At 54.6% G+C, this 19979-nt stretch overlaps 1 protein-coding gene across 4 annotated transcripts in view; it reads right to left on the reverse strand.

Annotated features, from left to right (window-relative positions):
* Positions 1 to 843: 843 nt before the first annotated feature.
* The window catches only part of TIE1 (tyrosine kinase with immunoglobulin like and EGF like domains 1), a 69464-nt gene continuing 50328 nt past the window's right edge, over positions 844 to 19979 (reverse strand). For 3 of the 4 annotated variants that reach the window (XM_084635983.1, XM_084635982.1, XM_084635981.1), the window contains 14 exons: positions 19266 to 19424; positions 17958 to 18095; positions 16861 to 17151; positions 13579 to 13869; positions 12418 to 12611; positions 12000 to 12210; positions 10858 to 10968; positions 10477 to 10667; positions 9228 to 9341; positions 8803 to 8873; positions 8332 to 8372; positions 5375 to 5471; positions 4932 to 5031; positions 844 to 1841 (listed from right to left, as the gene is read on the reverse strand). In XM_084635983.1, coding sequence (XP_084492109.1) covers positions 1770 to 1841; positions 4932 to 5031; positions 5375 to 5471; positions 8332 to 8372; positions 8803 to 8873; positions 9228 to 9341; positions 10477 to 10667; positions 10858 to 10968; positions 12000 to 12210; positions 12418 to 12611; positions 13579 to 13869; positions 16861 to 17151; positions 17958 to 18095; positions 19266 to 19424 — 2081 coding nt within the window. In that variant the 3' untranslated portion in view covers positions 844 to 1769. Of the gene's footprint in view, positions 1842 to 4931; positions 5032 to 5374; positions 5472 to 8331; positions 8373 to 8802; positions 8874 to 9227; positions 9342 to 10476; positions 10668 to 10857; positions 10969 to 11999; positions 12612 to 13578; positions 13870 to 16860; positions 17152 to 17957; positions 18096 to 19265; positions 19425 to 19979 lie in introns of all 4 variants that reach the window. The other variant, XM_084635980.1, reaches the window with a different exon arrangement.

A 19979-nucleotide genomic window follows, 5' to 3' on the forward strand; every position in this document is an offset into this window, starting at 1 on the left:
GCGCCTAAGGCCAAGGCTAGTGACTGTTAGGCCAGGCACGTGCTCCACGCCATCTTCCCAGAGAGCGAGAGAGAGCAGAGCCCGAGGGCCCTTGCAGAGCACCAGAATACAGCTGCACCTCCTCGGACCCCACCCAGAGCCCATGCCCAACGAGCACACGTGCCCAGCTCTGAGTTCCCTGGCTGCCCGCACCCAGAGCACAGGGCATGCACTCAGAGCACGCACATGCTGCAGGATGTGTTTTTTAAAATCGTACATTGTAACTGGCTTTTGTGCTGCCAGCCAGGCAGCAGGAACATACCACAACTGGCTTGAAAGTGGGCAAGAAAACTAGACAATCAGCAACAACGTGGACACTCACCAGAAAGCTGAACTCAGGGGATTTCATTCGCATGGACCAGAGCACCAGTTGTCTCCTTAGAGGTCAGGAGGGAATTCCATTGCTCTGCAGCATGGCTCAATGTCCCCATGTAAGGAGGGTTTCTTTAGTTTGCTTGCCCCTGAAGAACCAGGCATAAGCCATGCCCTAGCCAGGATTCTGGGAGCGACGGGCCCATGCTTGGATCCGGAAGATTCCGTGCTCCTGAGACAGCCCAGGACACGGACGTCCTGTGGCAGGTCAGGGAACACACAGGCACTAGTGGTACAAGACCCAGTATCCTATTCCCTGCTCCCTGAGCCAGCCAGTTCCCCCACCCCAGCTGGCTTGGAGCCAGAGCCTCCCTAGCGGAAGTCAAACTAGACGATCTAAGTGTCCTTTCTAGACTTACAATCTGTGTTTCTGTGAAAGCAAGTGAGAGAGGAAAGGCCCCAGCCCCTTCCCCAAACTCCTGAGCCAGCCAGTTCCTTGGACTTCCTTTATTAACTGTAAAGCACAAGTTGTGGCAGCCACTGGTCTCTGGCAGGTCAGAGAGGAGCCTGTTGCCAAGCCTGGAATATTTTACTCCTCCATGGTGTTCTGAAGGCAAGCGCTGGAATCCTTCCTCTCGGACTCCCCAAATCGGCCCTGTCCCAGAGGGTCTCCAGCATCCGAGAGCAATGTTTGCACAGCTCTGCGTGCAGGTACGCTGACCGCAAGGTGCCAAGCCAGGTCCAGCTGCACAGTGAGTCAGTTCTGAGAGCCCACGGGCAGAAGGGAAGCCAAGCAGCCACACACGAAACACCAAGGCTGGAGGTGGGGACGGTGGCTCTACATTTGCGGCTGTTTCCAAGCCTGTCCTTTACCCAGGACAAGTCTTTGTGCCTCTCGTAGGGCAGCAAAGGGCTGGTATCACATCCTCTAGCTTCAGAGAAGGCCCCAGTGTCCGTGGGCTCAAGGGGAGACAGGCCTCCCTGCCCGTGCTCTCTGCCATGCACAGCACCTGGCTGCGGCAAGGACTGGGAGAGTGGGGAGGGGCATGAGACAGGGAGAGCCTGGCCCACTGGCTGGCCCTGCCACTAGTGCAGAGTTGCACTGCAGAGACCGGCAGAGAGGGCAGCGAGTGCAGGGCAGTCCTGTCTGAGTGGACTGCGTGGCAGAAGCTGCCGTTCAGTCAGGAACCTGGCTGCAGAGTATGGGGGGGTATCATGTTAACCAGAAACTGCCCCCAGGCAAGTTCCTGCTCCAGGACAAAGGGCAGTTCCTTGTCTGCACACGAGCAGGCCATTTACAGCATGCCCCACATGGGGCAGAGGCCGTGTCCCTCCCCAGCCTAGGCCAGCTGGTGTCCAAGTGCGGCAAGTAGGTGTGTGTTATTTACAGGGCTCCCGATGCTGTGCTCCACTCGCCCTCAGGCCTCCTCTGCTGTGGCGTCGATGCCGGCGTACGTGAAGTTCTCGAATAAGGCCATGTTCACATAGGCCTGGATGGGGAGAGACAGTGTCAGGCCTGGGGCTGAGTTAGAGCATCCTGCCCAGCACTCACATTCCCAGGACTCCCTGGTCTTGGTATCTGGACCCTGGCCTGCTCCTAATGCTGTCTTGGTGATTCCCCATGTCTAAGCGAACGCGGTAGGGCTGAACACCTTGTGAGCGGGGTTTGGCTTTGTGCCCCTTGGCCTGAGCTAAGGTTTGGAGCTGCTCCTCTCTTAGCCAGGAGGGAGCAGTGTTCTCCCCAGAGTCCCTTGCAGTCTGGGTCTGGGCTGTGGCTGTGCTCGGTTAGGTTCAGAACCGGGAGGAGAGCTGGTGTTCCCTGCCAATCCCAGGCAGGATGGGGCACTGGGCAGAGTGGGACTGTCCCCACAGCATGTGGATGGGAATCTGGGAGGCAGTGACCATGAGTTGGTTGAGTTCAGGATCCTGACACAGGGAAGAAAGGTAAGCAGCAGGATACGGACCCTGGACTTCAGGAAAGCAGACTTCGACTCCCTCAGGGAACGGATGGGTAGGATCCCCTAGGGGACTAACATGAAGGGGAAAGGAGTCCAGGAGAGCTGGCTGTATTTCAAGGAATCCCTGTTGAGGTTACAGGGACAAACCATCCCGATGTGTCGAAAGAATAGTAAATATGGCAGGCGACCAGCTTGGCTTAACGGTGAAATCCTAGCGGATCTTAAACATAAAAAAGAAGCTTACAAGAAGTGGAAGGTTGGACATATGACCAGGGAAGAGTATAAAAATATTGCTCGGGCATGTAGGAATGATATCAGGAGGGCCAAATCGCACCTGGAGCTGCAGCTAGCAAGAGATGTCAAGAGTAACAAGAAGGGTTTCTTCAGGTATGTTGGCAACAAGAAGAAAGCCAAGGAAAGTGTGGGCCCCTTACTGAATGAGGGAGGCAACCTAGTAACAGAGGATGTGGAAAAAGCTAATGTACTCAATGCTTTTTTTGCCTCTGTCTTCACGAACAAGGTCAGCTCCCAGACTGCTGCGCTGGGCATCACAACATGGGGAATAGATGGCCAGCCCTCTGTGGAGAAAGAGGTGGTTAGGGATATAGATGGCCAGCCCTCTGTGGAGAAAGAGGTGGTTAGGGACTATTTAGAAAAGCTGGACGTGCACAAGTCCATGGGGCCGGACGAGTTGCATCCGAGAGTGCTAAAGGAACTGGCGGCTGTGATTGCAGAGCCATTGGCCATTATCTTTGAAAACTCGTGGCAAATGGGGGAAGTCCTGGATGACTGGAAAAAGGCTAATGTAGTGCCAATCTTTAAAAAAGGGAAGAAGGAGGATCCTGGGTCCTCAAAGAATCAATCCTGAAGCACTTACATGAGAGGAAAGTGATCAGGAACAGTCAGCATGGATTCACCAAGGGAAGGTCATGCCTGACTAATCTAATCGCCTTCTATGATGAGATTACTGGTTCTGTGGATGAAGGGAAAGCAGTGGATGTATTGTTTCTTGACTTTAGCAAAGCTTTTGACACGGTCTCCCACAGTATTCTTGTCAGCAAGTTAAAGAAGTATGGGCTGGATGAATGCACTATAAGGTGGGTAGAAAGTTGGCTAGATTGTCGGGCTCAATGGGTAGTGATCAATGGCTCCATGTCTAGTTGGCAGCCAGTGTCAAGTGGAGTGCCCCAGGGGTCGGTCCTGGGGCCGGTTTTGTTCAATATCTTCATAAATGATCTGGAGGATGGTGTGGATTGCACTCTCAGCAAATTTGCGGATGATACGAAACTGGGAGGAGTGGTAGATACGCTGGAGGGCAGGGATAGGATACAGAGGGACCTAGACAAATTGGAGGATTGGGCCAAAAGAAATCTGATGAGGTTCAATAAGGATAAGTGCAGGGTCCTGCACTTAGGACGGAAGAACCCAATGCACAGCTACAGACTAGGGACCGAATGGCTAGGCAGCAGTTCTGCGGAAAAGGACCTAGGGGTGACAGTGGACGAGAAGCTGGATACGAGTCAGCAGTGTGCCCTTGTTGCCAAGAAGGCCAATGGCATTTTGGGATGTATAAGTAGGGGCATAGCGAGCAGATCGAGGGACGTGATCATCCCTCTCTATTCGACATTGGTGAGGCCTCATCTGGAGTACTGTGTCCAGTTTTGGGCCCCACACTACAAGAAGGATGTGGATAAATTGGAGAGAGTCCAGCGAAGGGCAACAAAAATGATTAGGGGTCTGGAACACATGACTTATGAGGAGAGGCTGAGGGAACTGGGATTGTTTAGTCTGCGGAAGAGAAGAATGAGGGGGGATTTGATAGCTGCTTTCAACTACCTGAGAGGTGGTTCCAGAGAGGATGGTTCTAGACTATTCTCAGTGGTGGAAGAGGACAGGACAAGGAGTAATGGTCTCAAGTTGCAGTGGGGGAGGTTTAGGTTGGATATTAGGAAAAACTTTTTCACTAGGAGGGTGGTGAAACACTGGAATGTGTTGCCTAGGGATGTGGTGGAATCTCCTTCCTTAGAAGTTTTTAAGGTCAGGCTTGACAAAGCCCTGGCTGGGATGATTTAATTGGGGATGGGTCCTGCTTTTGAGCAGGGGGTTGGACTAGATGACCTCCTGAGGTCCCTTCCAACCCTAATATTCTATGATTCTATGTCCCTCCAGAGCAGGGCTGTCCCCACGCTACGCGCCTCGTCCGGCTGTGAGTGTCCTGCTACAAAGCTTCCTGGGCTCTGGCTTGGAGATGAGGCCCCAGGTATGTGGCAGGGCTCAGAGCCCTGCTCCCCGATGCCCTTCTGAGGAAAGAGATTGCAAAGCCCCTAGGATTTCCCCAGCATCAGAGCAGTTCCTGTGTGGCACAGTCAGATTTACATCATTGCCCAGCAGCTGCCAACATGGGGCATGGCCAGGGAAAGGAGCTACAGCAGCTCTGCAATCCAGCTGGTCCTGGCTGCTGGAAAAGCTCATTAAAGCCCTGGAGTGGCAGTTACTGTGATGGGGCTGCCCCCTAAGGCCATCCTTGCCTCCCCCTGGCGTGCAGCCCTGCCCCAGGGCCTGAATACAGCCCTGGGGGAGGGATAGAGCTGAAGTCAGCCCCCCGGGGCACAAGCAGACTACCTTCCTGGCCTCCAGCATCCGAATAAGTTGCATGGAGATCTGAGCGAAGGGCGGGCGCTCGTAGGGGCGGTCTCGCCAGCATTGCTTCATCAGCTCATACCTAGGAGAGAGGGCACAGCAGGACCTGTGTCAGTGCAGACAGGACATGGGGGAAGCATTGGTAGGGAAGGTGGCAAGCAGCTGAGGCATAAGCAAGCTGCAGTAGGAGGGACAAAGGCAAGGGAACCCAGTGGGCTGCCCTACCATGGGTCATGGTGGGGAGGCTGCCAGCTTTCCTGTTCCTAGTGCACAGGGATTACATCATGTGACGTCCCCCAAGACACCAAGCAAACACAGAGGCCATGCAAAGAGGCCCCGGTTCCTGGTGCCCCATGGCCACAGCCTTTTTTCCTGGTCCCAGCAGGCCCAGCCAGGACAGACACATCCAGCCAGATCCCACTTACACCTCGTCATCACAGTTGCGCGGCTTCTCCATACGATATCCCTGCGGCAGTTTCTCGTAGAGCTCGGCACATGTCATCCCGCAGTATGGAGTTCCTCCTGGGGGCAGAGCGCAGCACACACACTCATAAGGACATAAGACCGGCCAGACTGGGTCAGACCAATGGTCCATCTAGCCCAGTATCCTGTGTTCCAACAGTGGTCAATGCCGGGGGGTTCAAGGTGAATGAACAGAATAGGACAACTGATCGAGTAATCCATTCCCTGTTGTCCAATTCCAGCATCTGGCAGTCAGAGGTTTAGGGGCTTCCAGAGTACGGGGTTGTGTCCCTGACCATCTTGGCTGATAGCCGTTGATGGATCTATCCTCCATGAATGTATCTAATTTTTTTTAACTCCATTATACTTTTGGCCTCCACAACATCCACAGATTTACTATGTGTTGTGTGAAGTAATACTTCCTTATCATTGTTTTAAACCTGCAGCCTAGTAATTTCATTGAGTGACCCCTAGTTCTTGTGTTAAGAAAAGGAGTAAATAACACTTCCTTATTCACTTTCTCCATACCAGTCATGATTTTATAGACCTCCATCATCTCCCCCCTCAGTCATCTCTTTTCCAAGTTTAACAGTTGCAGTCTTTTTAATCTCTCCTCGTCTGGAAGCTGCTCCATATCCCTGATCATTTCTGTTGCCCTTCTCTGTCCTTTTTCCAATTCTAACACGTCTTTTTTTGAGATGGGGCAACCACCTATCCCTTTCCTAATGCTTCCTAACATTGCACATTGAGCAGATGTTTTCAGAGAATAATCCACAATGACTCTAAGATCTCTTTCTTGAGTGGTAGCAGCTAACTTAGACCCCACCATTTTATATGTATAGTTGGGATTATGTTTCCAGTGTGCATGGCTTTGCATTTATCAATATTGAATGTCATCTGCCATTTTGTTGCCCAGTCACTCAGTTTTGTGAGACCCCTTTGTAACTCTTTGCAGTCTGCTTCAGACTTAGCTATCCTGAGTAATTTTGTATCATCTGCAAACTTTGCCACCTCACTCTCTACCCCCTTTTTCCAGATCATTTATTAACACGTTGAACAGCACTGGTCCCAGTATAGACCCTTGGGAGACCCCATTTTTTACCTCTCCCTGGTCTGAAAACTGACCATTTATTCATACCCTTTGTTTACTGTCTTTTAACCAGTTACTGATCCATGAGTATCCCCTCTTATTCCATATTATTAATCTTATTAATCTTCCCTCTTATTCCATAACTGCTTAATTTCCTTAAGAGCCTTTGATGAGGGACTTAGCTAGAGGCCTTCTGAAATCCAAGTCCACTGGATCCCCCTTGTCCACATGTTTGCTGACTCCCTCTAACAATTCTAACAGATTGGTGAGGCACGATTTCCCTTTACAAAAACCATGTTGATTCTTCCCCAACATATTGTGCTCATTTAGCTGTCTGATAATTCTGTTCTTTACTATAGTTTCAACCAATTTGCCTGACACTGAAGTTAGCCTTATGGGCCTGTAATTATCAGGATCGCCTCTGGAGCCTTTTTAAAAAATCTGCATTCCATTACCTGCCCTCCAGACATCTGGTGCAGAGGTTGATTTAAGCAGTTGGTTACATATCACAGTTATTGGTTCTGCAGTTTCATATCTGAGTTCATTCAGAACTCTTGGATGAATATCATCTGGTCTTAGTGACTTATCATTGTTTAATTTATCCATTTGTTCCAAAACCTTCTCTATCGCTGCCTCAATCTGGGACAGTTCCTCAGAATTGTCACCTAAAAAGAATGGCTCAGGTGTGGGAATCTCCCTCACATCCTCTGCTGTGAAGATCAATGCAAAGAATTTATTTATCCTCTCAACAACGGCCTTGTCTTCCTTGAGTGCTCCTTTAGCACCTTGCTTAGTCCAGTGGCCCAATAACTATTTGGCAGGGTTCCTGCTTCTGGTGTACTTTAAAAAAAATTTGCGGTTATTTTTTGCTAGTTGCTCTTCATGGCCACGACAGCACCTAGCTAGTGGGTGCCCACAGACTCAGAACCCACAGCACTGGGAACATGTTCAACACTGGAGTTACTGTCAGGACTGGCCTGACTCGGGACAGGCTGGCTCAGGGGTTAGAGCTCGAGCCCAGGACTCGAGTTCATGTCCCTGCTCCATGATCGCTCCCTGCATGACCGTGGGCAAGTCACCTGGTCTCTCTGGAACAGATCCTCCAACGCATGTAGCCATTGGCTGTACTGAGAGCCAGTGCCTGAATGCCCTGGAGGGTCCGTGCCTCTGTCCCCATCTGTACCATGGGGATAAATCTGCCCCAGACGGTGCAGCGCTCATACGCTATGGTGGGGAGCTACAGACGGATCAAAGAGAGAGCCCTGGTCTACACCCACCACTCAGGTGTTGCTCAGGGCTGTGGGGCAGCCACACATCGAGAGGGGTCATTACGCTGACCTAAGACCAGGTGTAGACGCCGCGAGGTCGATGGTGACCTAGCACCTGCCTCCTGAGGGAGTGCGTCTAAAGCAGTGGGAAAGCCCTTCCGTGGCTGTCACGAGTGTCTCCAGGACAGTGCTGCAGTGGGGCTGCTGTAGCACTCAGAGCATGTCTACGCTATGACTCACATGCCCAAGGCCCAGAGGAGGCCGCTCAGTGGAGACCCTAGGCCAGCTCCTCGGCATGTGAGTTACTCCCTTGCCCCAATGGGTGCTTGGATCTGAGGGACCCTCCCGATGGCGCGGCCATGCCATTGCACCCTCCGCTGGGCGGTGCTCAGTGAGGCATGTTCACGTTCCTCACGGCCTCACTCAGACAACATTTCTGACCTGAGCCAAGAGCTGCCTGCCAGAGCAATGGGAGGGAGGGCCAGGCTAGCTGGGCACACCTGTGCCGGACCCGCAGGTAGAATGGACGAACCTGGGGTGAGTTGTCTGGGCCGGTACTTACCCAGGCTGACAATCTCCCACAACAGCACCCCAAAGGACCACCTGAAAGAGAGACAGCGCTTGGGTCTCCAGCAGTGCCTCCCTCCCAGCCCCCTCGCCCAGTTCCTGAGGCTTAGCAGCATATCTGTCTGAGGGTTTTATTCTGGGACAGGAATGGGAGGGGCTGGGACTGCACCAGGGGAGGGGACCGGGAAGATGCAGGCACTGGAAATGGGGACAAGCTCTTCTGAGCCAGGACTGTGTCCTGGGGCTGAGCAAGGCCAGCACAACAGGGCCCTGCTGTAAGAGGAATCCATGGATCTGAGCACAGCGAGCCTGGGCTGAGCGGGGGGATGGGCTAAAGGCTGGGAACAAGGCACGAGGAAGGTGTAGGAGGGGTGTCAGCAGGGAGGGGTCAGCTAACCACCTCCTACGTTGGCAGAGGGCTAACCCCATAGACATATCTACCACACAGACCGGGGGCAGGACTCACACATCACTCTTAGTGGTATACACGCTGTAGTTGAGGGACTCGATGGCCATCCAGCGAACTGGCAGGCGGCCCTGGGGAAAAAGACCAACTGTAATGAGCAGGGTAGTGGGGAAATGCCCCCTCATGGTCAAGGAAATGGGGGGGTAGGAAACAGCCACTCCCAACCCAACCAGGGGGGAGATCCAGGCTAGGGTACAGGTGCCACCCACCACCAAGTTGGGAGAGCCAGGGTAGGGAACAGTGGCCCCCAATCCAGGCAGTGGGAGCCATGGGTGGAGGGGGGTTCACAGCCTTGCTGTGGGACAGAACAGATCTTGCACTAGGACAGGGGCAATTACCGTAATTCTCCCTAGAGCTATTGGGTTGGGGCATTGCAACCTACGTCTGCCAAGGGCGCAGCGGGGAGCCCCTCACTCTGGACTCACCATGGTCTTCTTCACGTAGACCTCCTCCCCTCGGGAGAGGCCAAAGTCGGCAATCTTGGAAGCCAGGTTCTCCCCCACCAGAATGTTCCTGGCTGCCAGATCCCTGTGAATGAACTGAGACAGCCATGGTGAGTGAGGGCTGGGCCTGTGTGGCCCCTCCTGGAGACAAGCTGGCCGGCCCCAGCTCGGCCCCAGCCTCCTGTTACTCCCAGCCCTGGAACATAGAACCAGGGACCAGCTTTGGCGACAGGTGGGTGGGGGCGGGGGGAGAGCGATGCAGCATTCACCCTCTGGGACTCTGCAGCTGGAAACGGGAAGGTGCTGGTGGGCCCTAGCCTCGGCACTTTGGACATGCTGAGGGACAAAGCTGTTTTGCTTCCGGTCCAGCCCTCATCCCTGGGCACATCTAGGCCCCAGCTACTGCTCCTAAGGATGCTGACGGCTGCAATGGATTCTGATCCGCTCTCCTGGATCCTGGGGAGTCTCCCCTGTACCAGCTGGCTGAGCAGAGGGGAGGCAGCCAAGCTGCAGGTGGGTTCAGGAGGCAGCAGAAAGGAGCCTGGACTCAGCAGTGGTGGCTCCAAGTCCCTGGAAGTCAAAGTGCTGCACCGCGGATGGGCTGGGCTTTGGGGCGGCCCTCGGAAGAGGAGACCGGGGGCCTTTCACAGTCAGCACTGGGGAGTCAGGTGGCGGCTAAGCGTGGGAGGATGCTTCAGCAGGGCGGTGCCCGGCCCCCCGCATTCTGGGTCAGAGCATGGGTAGGTCACCTGGCTGCCCCGGAGACCTGTGCCCAGAGGCTGCCGGCCAGCCACTGAGCAGCAGAGCTCTCTCCGGGACAGGAGCAGGCAGTGCCATGGCACCAGCTCCTCCATTCCCGTGCCCCACGGGCAGAACACATCCCAGCCAATCAGAACGCAGACGGGCAGGAGCGACCTATGCTCATTGGCTAGTTCGCCCCAGCTCTGTGTTCTTGTTGGTGGCGAGTGACCCGACGGGGCGTGGTAACGCTGCCTCGCCACAGGCAGGCTGGGCTCCCGTGTCGCTGGGCCACAGCATGGTGGCCACGGCTGGCGTGTCTCAGGGAGAGCCTGGAGCCAGACGCCTCGACTCCTGGTTCCGATGCACAGATGTGCAGGCACCAACGCCCCGCCCATGCTCGTGCACATGCACCACCGGGGCTATCACGGCTGCTGGTCGTGGCAGAGCTTGGCATGTGCTCAGTGCGGGCGGGGCGGGGGGGGGGACACACCTGCTTCTCGCTCAGATACTGCATTCCCTTGGCCACATCAGAAGCAAACTGGAGGAGCTGCTGGGACGTGAGGGTAGATGCCGTCCCATGCTCCTTTGCGAAGGCCGGGTCAGTCTCTAGGACTCGGCTTTTCCGGAGGAAATCTAGCAGGTTCCCATAGGGAGCGTACTCAATAGCAATGTACAGGTAGCCTGAGGGACAAAGGAGGGAGACAGGCCTTCAACATCCTGCAGTGGGTAGGGCAGGCAGGACTTTGCCCAGAGCACAGAAAGGGGCAGTGAAGCAGGTATGGGGAGCAGTGCAGGGACCCCATGAACAGAAGGGAAAACAGCCTGGCCCAGCCCACCCAGAGCAGCGGGGTGGGGGGGGGGAAGCTCCCACCTTTGTTCTCACAGGCCCCCAGCAGGTTGATGATATTGGGGTGGTGCCCCAGTTTGCACAGCACCTCCAGCTCCCCTGCAAAGTCCCGGTGGTCATTCTCTGACGCAAACTCTGAAACAAGCCAGGAGCAAATGCTGCAGTACAGGGGCCCAGCCTGAGACACCCTCCCATCCTCAGCCACCCACTTCTGCAGTCCCAGGCCAGAGACATCCTCCCGTCCCCAGCCACCCACCTCTGCAGTCCCAGTCCCGAGACTCTCAACCCCAGCCACCCCCCTCTGCAGTCCCAGGCCCAAGACTCTCATCCCCAGCACCTCTCCCCTCCACAGTCCCAGGCTGGAGACACCCTCCTGTCCCCAGTCATCCCCCTCTGCAGTCCCAGTCCCGAGACTCTCATCCCCAGCCACCCCCCTCTGCAGTGCCAGGCCCAAGGCTCCAGTCCCCAGCCACCCCCTCTGCAGTCCCAGGCCTGAGGCTCCTGTCCACAGCCACCCCTTTCTGCAGCCCTGAGGTAACCTCCTCCACCCCTCGGCCAGATGTGACTCTTAAAACTAGCCGACTGGCACCGCACCACCCCGCAGGTGCACACCATCAGCACCAGCTCCCATCCCCTCTGGCACCCTCCTGCGTGGGTGCAAACCTCCATCACCCCTCCACCAACCTCTGAGACACCCTCCCACGTGGGTACAAACCTTCAGCACTGCCCTTCCCCCCCTCCCTCTCCCCCATGGGTGCAAAACACCAGAAACCGTCTCCCCAAAGTGCTCTCCTGGGTGGGTGCAAACTCCCATCACCCCCCCCCCCCGAAACCCTCTTGAGTGGGCGCAAACCATCGGCACCCCCACACACAGGTGTCCAAGCTATTCCCATTCAGATAGTGTTTGGGGGACATGCACTGGGCACTTCTTGGATTTGGACTTCGCCCCACATCTGGGCTCTGTGGGGCCCTTCAGGCAGCCCCGTGAGGCTGCTCAGTATCTCAGATGCTTGAGGCTGTCTGTCCCAGTACCTGGAGCAAACTCCAGCTTGGCCCTGGGGCCCAGCTCAGGGTGCAGGGATCCCTGCCAGGTGAGTACATTGTCCTTAACCCCCTTGCCATTCATCCCTCCCTCCTGGGCCCCAAGCAGGCACAGGCTCACTTACCTTTCAGCATCTTGATGGCTGCATTCATTTTCAGCCCGTCCTTTTTGATCATTGCCCTGATGACCTGCCCGAAGTTCCCCTCTCCAATCATATCCTCAAATTTGATGTCCTCCCACTCCAGGATGGGATAGCTGAGGGGCTCAGGCTGGGGCTTTGGCCGGCGGGTCAGGGTCAGGGTCCCTGAGTTGAACTGCAGGATGGTCTCTTCCCCCTGACAAACAGGTAAGGGGGAAGTTAATGATTTCTGGCCCCCAAGGAATCCAAAACAGTGGTCTGAGCAGGGCTGGGGGTGGTGGTGTGTGTGCGCGAGGCATGCTTCACCCTGCCCATGGCACACTAGGGCTAAAGACCAGGCTGGGACATGGGGATTCAGGGCGCCTGGCTGTGGGTCTGACGAGGCAAAGGCAGCATTACTCACTGAGCCAGACTGGTAGGTGAAGGTCCGGCGCCGGTGGAAAAAATTCTTCTTGATCAGGAAAAGTGCCAAGAGGGCAAAAAGGATGGTGAGGCAGGTGACGGACACGGAGCCGATGATGGCCAGGAGCAGCTGCTGGTCTATTCCCGAGGGCTGCATGTCCTGGCTTTTCAGTCTGGGCACCTCGCTCAAGGCACCTGCAGGGAGGGAGGGGAACAGAGGGCTCATGGCTGTGCCAGGCTCAAGGTGTCAGATGTGACAGCTCCAGCCCGATGCAGCTCTTTGCACTGCTCCATGCACTGGGAAAACCCCTCTCCTCCTTGGCTGAGTACAGCACTGCAGCCCAATAGCAAAGGCCATGCAGCTAAGTGGCTGCAGCTGCCCCAGGCTCTGCAGTGCAGCTGCCCCAGGCATCACACCACACGACTGGAGCCATGACACCTTCCCAGCCCTGACGGCTACAGCTTATTTGCACCCGCACATACACTGATTTGCACAAGTGTTGCATGTTCCCCATGGTGCATTGAAATGAACTATGTTCTGGAAAGGGTGTTTTACTCCCCTTCAGTCTCTGCCCTTCCCGGCCCCCCAGCCCCACTGACTTATTATTTCCTCCTGCTCCTCTCTCGCAAAATTCCCCTCCCTTCCTTGCTCTTTTTCACCTTCACTTTCTCTCTCGTGCCCATTTCTGCTTGGCCCTGCCTCCCCACACCAAAGACAACGTTCCAGCCGCAGGAGCTTTGCTGTCTCCACGCACCACAGCGGTGCCGCTGGGAGCAGCTCTCCTGTGGGCTCGCAGCTGATGTGGGGGGTCAGTGCCTGAGCTGCTCAGCGGGTCACACACCAGCGGAGAGGTGGTCACTGGTGACACTTTGGGGCATGGCACATCACTCACTAACTAGGCTTTTTGCAGGGCTGGACACAGAGCCAAGACTCCAAAGGGGCCTCTCAAGGGGCCTGTGTGTGCGGGGTGCCAGCCGGGCTGGGGCTGCCCTGGCAATATGGCTCTGTGGGGGAGAGCGGGGGGAATGGAGACAAGTGCCAGGCCTCCAGCTGGGGTGGGGATCCAAGATGTAGGTCAGCAGAGAAGCTGGGATGGAGGGAGACTGCATGCCCCACTCAGTTCAGCTCTTTCCTGGTGCGTCTCTGAAATATCCCACTTACCGTCGCCAAGGGTCTCCGCCTTCACAGGCTCACTCCACTCCCCAGGCACGTGGGAGTTCGCTCGGACACGGAACTGGTACCATGTGCTGGCATTGAGCCCCCAGATGATCTTCGTGGTCTCCCCACCGCTGTCCGTGTCAACCCACTGAGGCTCACTGGCCCCACCCAGCTGCTGCAGCTCCACAGTGTACTTACTGACACCCCCGTTGGGATACTCGGGGGCCTGCCAGGTGAGTTTGACGGTAGTGTCCGCGAGGGGCTCTGCGTGGAGAGACCTGGGGGAGGAGGGGCCTGGGACAAGGAGAGGAGGGAAATCAGCACCACAGGTAACATCTCCAGGGTTTGAGGCACCGGGCCTGGCTGCGCCCAGCCCCCAGCCTCAGCCACAGCAAAGGAGACTCCCTGGGCTGTGCAGGGCATGGGACCATGGAAAGGACATGTGTGCATGTGGGAGGGGGTGACAGTCAGTGGGCCACAGCAGAATAAACAGAGAAGTAAGAACAGTGGGATCACCCTTCAGACAGGTCCCCCCATTCAGGGGGGTGCAGAGGGGCGGGGGCGGAGACGCGCGCCCCGGGGCGGGGGCGGAGACGCGCGCCCCGTTCCCGGGGCTGGGGAAGAGGGGCGGTGCGGTGGGCGTCTTGACTCCTGTTTGCTTTGACCGCTGAGGCTAGAGACAGAGCAACCTGAGGGCTGCCTGGCTAGGAGGCTGGGAAATGCACGTTTCTAAATGCACACACGCCCGCACACATAGGGTGATGCGGGTCTGCGGCATGAAGAGGTGCAATCCCTGACCAATGGAGTTGGGCTGGGGAAAGCCCCAGGCTAGGCGCAGTTATTCTGGTAATGCGTGCCTAGTGTAGACGTGGCTCAGCCTCATCTTTCAAGTTACCGCTCTTCGTCTGCACTAAATGATACTCCCAGCTTGCAGTGCAGGACTGAGCCGATGCATTGGGATGCAGTGCGCAGAACCGGCAACAGGAAATGGAGTGCTGGGGCATTGGCCGGACAGGGAGAGCAGCACGTTCAGGTGAGCAATGGCTGCCAACCTGAGTCAGCACCAACGCTAAATAGTTAGAAGAGATAGGACAGAGGAGTAGGCAGGGTCTAGTGGACGCTGACCACTGCCTCCCTTTGACCCAGCCGTGGTATGGGACATGACCCACAAGTTAATCAATGGCTGGTCATTTTTTAAATTAACGTTTTAACGTCTTTCTTCAGCACCACAGAAAGAGAGGAATGAGCAGGCTGGGTCGGGCCTGAGGTCTGTGTAGCCTACTCGCCTGTCTCTTGACCATAGCCAGCCCAGGAGCTTCAGAGGACAGTGTAAAAACCTCATAGCAGGCACGTGTAGTGTGCCCTCCATGAAGGTCTCAGCCTGCTCCTTAATGGTCAGAGATTGATTTAAGGCCCAAAGCAGGGTTCTATCTCCCTTCCAAAACCCTTTTACACATTAACTGTAATACCTGTGCATATTACTGACAGCCACAGAAATGTCCAACCCCTCTTTGAATCTTCCTACATTCTGGGCCTCAGTGTGATCCAGTGCCCGTGAGTTCCACAGTCTAATTACAGTATCCCAAAGTCATGCAGAATTTGGTGATTGTCACCTCTAGGGGGCACTGTTACCTGACAGTAGGAAGATTAACCTCTCCAAAGCACAGTTAGCTGAAGTGGGAGCAGTATCTCCAAATCTGCACATGCCCTGGGGACAACTCACTGCAGTTTATTTTAAGTGAGGTGACTTGTAGAAAAGTCCCTTCTCCAAACAATAGGGAAATTCAGTGCCCCAAAGACAAACTGCATCGGTCCTGCTTGGTACTTAAAGTGCCTACATGGGGAACAAATATTTAATAATGGGCTCTTCAATGTCGCAGAGAAAGGTCTAACACAGTCCAATGGCTGGAAGTTGAAGCTAGACAAATTCAGACTGGAAATAAAGTGTACATTTTTACTGGTGAGAGTAATTAACCTTCAGAACAATTTACCAAGGGTTGTGATGGATTCTCATTAACTGACCATTTTAAAATCAAAATTGGATGTTTTTCTAAAAGCTCTGTTCTAGGAATTATTGTGGGGCAGGTCTCTGACCTGTACAGCACAGGACAGAGTAGATGATCACGATGGTCCCCTCTGGTGTAACTCCAAGGAGGTTGGTGCAGTGGCACCAGGGAAGAATTGAGCTGTTGTGTCTGCAAAGAATCAAACTGGGGATGGTCAGTGCTACAATTTTAGTCCTATTAAATGACACAAGGCTAAGGAACCACAGCAATTTCAGCCACAAATTACTGGGCTTGATGCAGGAATCACCGGTGAAATTCCGTGGCCTGTGTTATTTATTATTTCATAGAACCATAGCATTAGAAGGGACCACAAGGGTCACCTAGTCTAACCCCCGGCCACAATGCAGAATTTGTATTAGAGTAGCAATCTGGGATGGTGGCCCTACAGTTCTAGTGCTGTACACACAGAGGGCAGGCAGTAGCCATGGAACAGGTGATTATGCAGCAGGAAGCCACTCTGGGCCAAACAATTGTGGAAGAAAGAAAAGGAGACAGTGTTTCCCTCCTCAGGCAATCGGCCTAGGGAGTCATGGCTGCAGGGGCAGAGTGACATATGGAGCTGAACTGAAAGAGGTGCTGGATAATAGTTTTATGCCTAATAACACTGGCAACTAGATACTAAGGGCTGGTCTGCACTGAGAACTTAATCAGCACAGCTACATCTCTCAGGGACATGGAAACCTAACCCCTGTCAATCTAGCTACCACCTCTCGGGGAGGTGGATTATTACACTGATGGGAGAGCCCCTCCTGTAGGCACTACCTATCCTGGCACCAGAGCGCTCAACTGTGCCTCTGGGGCGGTTCACGTGCAGACATACCTAAGACAAAAGAATAAGCCTCATGCTTCAAGATACCAGCTGATCCCTACCCAGGCCAGGAAAGATTTCCCCCTCCCCATGTCAGGCTAAGCTATTTACATATGCACGACTGTACCATGAGCCAGGTGCATCCTGGTTTTTTTGCCTCTTTCTGAGACGTCAGGTATTGGCCATTTTCCCTGAAATAAGCAGGTAGAAGAGCCCAATGGACCAGTAGTCTGATCTTGTGTGGCAAATTCTATGGATCGGATCCCCAGCCAGTGTATCTCCATTCAATGGGACTATGCTGATCTACGCCAGCTGAGCAGCTGGCCCCATGTCCCTATGACAGACAGTTCCCTCCCTTTGCTCCTGACAGTGCTGGTTCTGCAGGGGCAGGAGGGGCAGTTGGTTACCTACCTTTGCTGTTGATCATGACCTTGTAGAGGTCAGATGGAGGGCCCAGGCTGGTGCAGTGATAGACGAACACTTCCAGGCCATACTCCTTGTTGAACTCTAGGTTACGGATGCGGGCAGAGTGCACAAACATGGAGGTTATATTAATCTCCCGGACAAGCACTTTTGCTGAGTCCAAGAGACGTACAACGAAACCATTTGCTGGCTCATAGTTATTTGGTAAGTTCCAATTAACATGAAGCGTGTTCTTCCCCTCTACTGACCAGCCTTCGATCACAGGCTTGGCTGTGGGTTCTGTTAGAGACACAAGGTGGGGGAGGTAATATCTTTATTGAACCAACGCCTGTGAAAACCAGACAGCAAATTCACTGTGGGCCAGTCCACATTCACTGTAGGCTCCAGGGCCTGGCAGAACCCTACGCTTGTATCAAGGCTGGATCCTGAGGGGGTGGGAACTCCCCAACACATTCAGACTGGACTCAGCACGGGCCCGGACTCTCCGATCAGCTAGAACAGAGTTGATTAAATCAGAGAAATTCCAAGAAAACGGGGAGTGGGTCAGGATGGACTGGACTGGACAGGGTTAAACCTCATTGGGTTGACTCAGAGCAGGGTGAATTAGGTGAGATTCATGGAGCAAATGGCTTGTTGTGAATTAAACCACACGTGTGCAGAGCCCAGGACAACAGGACCTGATCCCTGATTGGAAGCTCTAGACACTGGTGCAGTATAGATCAATAACCAATGGATGAATTCACCCAGCTCTAGTCCTGGTGGCTCTTGGGCAGGGCAGGGCCAGGCATACCCATTCTGTAGTATTTTTATTTGGGGGATTCCTTTCCTGTCTGTCCCCAAAAAGAAAAGGAGGACTTGTGGCACCTTAGCGACTAACCAACTTATTTGAGCATAAGCTTTCGTGAGCTACAGCTCACTTCATCGGATGCATACTGTTATGCATACTGTAGCTCACGAAAGCTCATGCTCAAATAAATTGGTTAGTCTCTAAGGTGCCACAAGTCCTCCTTTTCTTTTTGCGAATACAGACTAACACGGCTGTTACTCTGAAACCTGTCTGTCCCCAGTCCCTGCCAGGCACTCACCTTGACACTCTGTCACCATGACTGCCTGCGGCCCTATGGCACCTTCCCCTTTGTCACCAGGGCGAGTCAGCTGCACTTTGACCAGGTAGGCGGTGACTGGCCGTAGGTTCATGAGTGTGATGTTTTCACTGTTGTCAACTGTTGATTACAGAGGATCCTGTTAAACTGAAGCCATATGACCGGCAGCCTTGTTCCGTGCTGCGACACAGCTTCTGTTCCTCCCGGAGCCCATCGCAGGCTGAGCACTGGCAGCAGGATGTCCCCTGCTGGCCCGCTGCCTCTTCCCTCCCAAAAGCTCCCTTGGCCCAGCTGTTAGCAATATGCAACATGGACCTGCTGGATCCCAGCATCTCAGCCCTAGTCTATCGCCGCCTGCTACTCAGCTTGCCCCCTTTTGCTTCTCCAGTTAGACCATTCCCACTGGGACTTAGGATTTCACCTGGTGCTACGAGAATGCACTGTTGGGCGAAGCTAGTGCTTGGAGTGCCCGACGCCCAGTGTCTTAGGGCTGGAGCTCAGAACAGAATCTGGGTCAGCACCAGCCCCATTCCTAGGAACGAGAAGCTGTTCACAGAGCAGCACATTTGATTCCGGTCATGGTGCTGCCAGGCCTCCCCCATAGGCAGCCATGCCCCATCCTGTGCCCAGGAAAGCCCTGACTGCACTCTTGGCCTTGCACAGATTAAACATGCTCCTTGCAGTGCCATGCACTCTGCTTTCTCCTAAAGGCCCCTGAAGAGATTCCCTGTAATGTGGCAGCCAGGGCAAGGCAGAGTGGGATTAGAGCTGGAGGCAGTAGAGGGGACCTCCCGGGAGTGCTGAGGAAAATGGCGAGGGGAGAACTGGCCAAACGAAGCCCTCACCTGCCCTATCCCTCTCTGGCTAGGGTTGGAGTTTCTGGAGCACAGGTTCTTGGCCTGTGTCCAGCCAGGCATGTTGTCAGTGGGTTCTGAGCCACTGCTGCGGTCATGATCTGGCATCACCTGTCAATCTCTATGCAGCAATGGGTTCTGCTGGTTTTCACTCAGCCTGCGAGGGTCTCCATTGGCTTTACTGACCTGCTAGCTCAGAAGCAGCAGCAGCTGGCTCAGGCCTCCCAAGGGTAGGAGTTTCCTTGTTGTAAAATCAATCGTGGCCAAATTTGAGCATGACACCAATATCGGAGCAGTAGCAAATACAGGGAAGAAAGCATCAAGTGGCAGAGAGACACGAGGGGTCAGTCCTGCAGGCAGTGGGGCAAGAGGCAGAGCGGTCGCCCCTGTGACTCTGATCCTGCCCCAAATGTCCCTTGCGAGCTGACTCCCTTACCCACAATGGATGACCATGGTGAGGTGTTGTCCTTGGGCTTGTAGAGCAGTTTGATGGAGGTGACTGGGCCGTCACCAGAGAATCCATTCACTGGGGAAACCACAAGCTGCCGACTCTGCTTGGCTAGCAGCCGGGGGGGGCTCAGTGGCACTGGAGGGACTGCAGGCAAAGAACAGAACCAACATCAATAAACCCAGCACAAACATGAAGGAAGAAGGAACAAAGCATTGTTTAACATGGACACTTGGCCACATTGACCTGATGGTCAGCCCTAGCCCAGGCTTGTCTGATACTAACCCTTTCCTTGGTAGTCTAGGGGGAACCTCATGATCCCAGAGTCTCTGCCATCAGTACCGTGATGGGACATGCCTCACCCCACTGATGGAGAGGCTAACCCGGGTTCTTGCACTCAGGCAGCGCCAGCTAGGGGCACGTGCAGAATCTGCTCCACTTGGAGAAGGGGAGCTTAAAAAGGCAACAGTGCTGCTGTGAGTGGTGGGGGGGCTTGCCCAGGAGGAGAAGGTGCTAAGGACTGCCGGAGAGCTCCAGCAGCCAGGGCAGCCCAGCCGGGACAGTGGCTGTCCTTTCCTCCCACCTGCCCTTGTCTGGGGGCAGACTGACACCTCACATGGGCCAGGGGCCCTGGAAAGCAGCTCCCCACTATAACCAGTGGTGAGACCTGGGGAACATCACCAGGGACTAGAGGGAACTGGA

The sequence above is a fragment of the Lepidochelys olivacea genome, assembly GCF_965140295.1.
Source record: "Lepidochelys olivacea isolate rLepOli2 genome assembly, chromosome: 8".
NCBI classification, from domain to species: domain Eukaryota; kingdom Metazoa; phylum Chordata; order Testudines; family Cheloniidae; genus Lepidochelys; species Lepidochelys olivacea.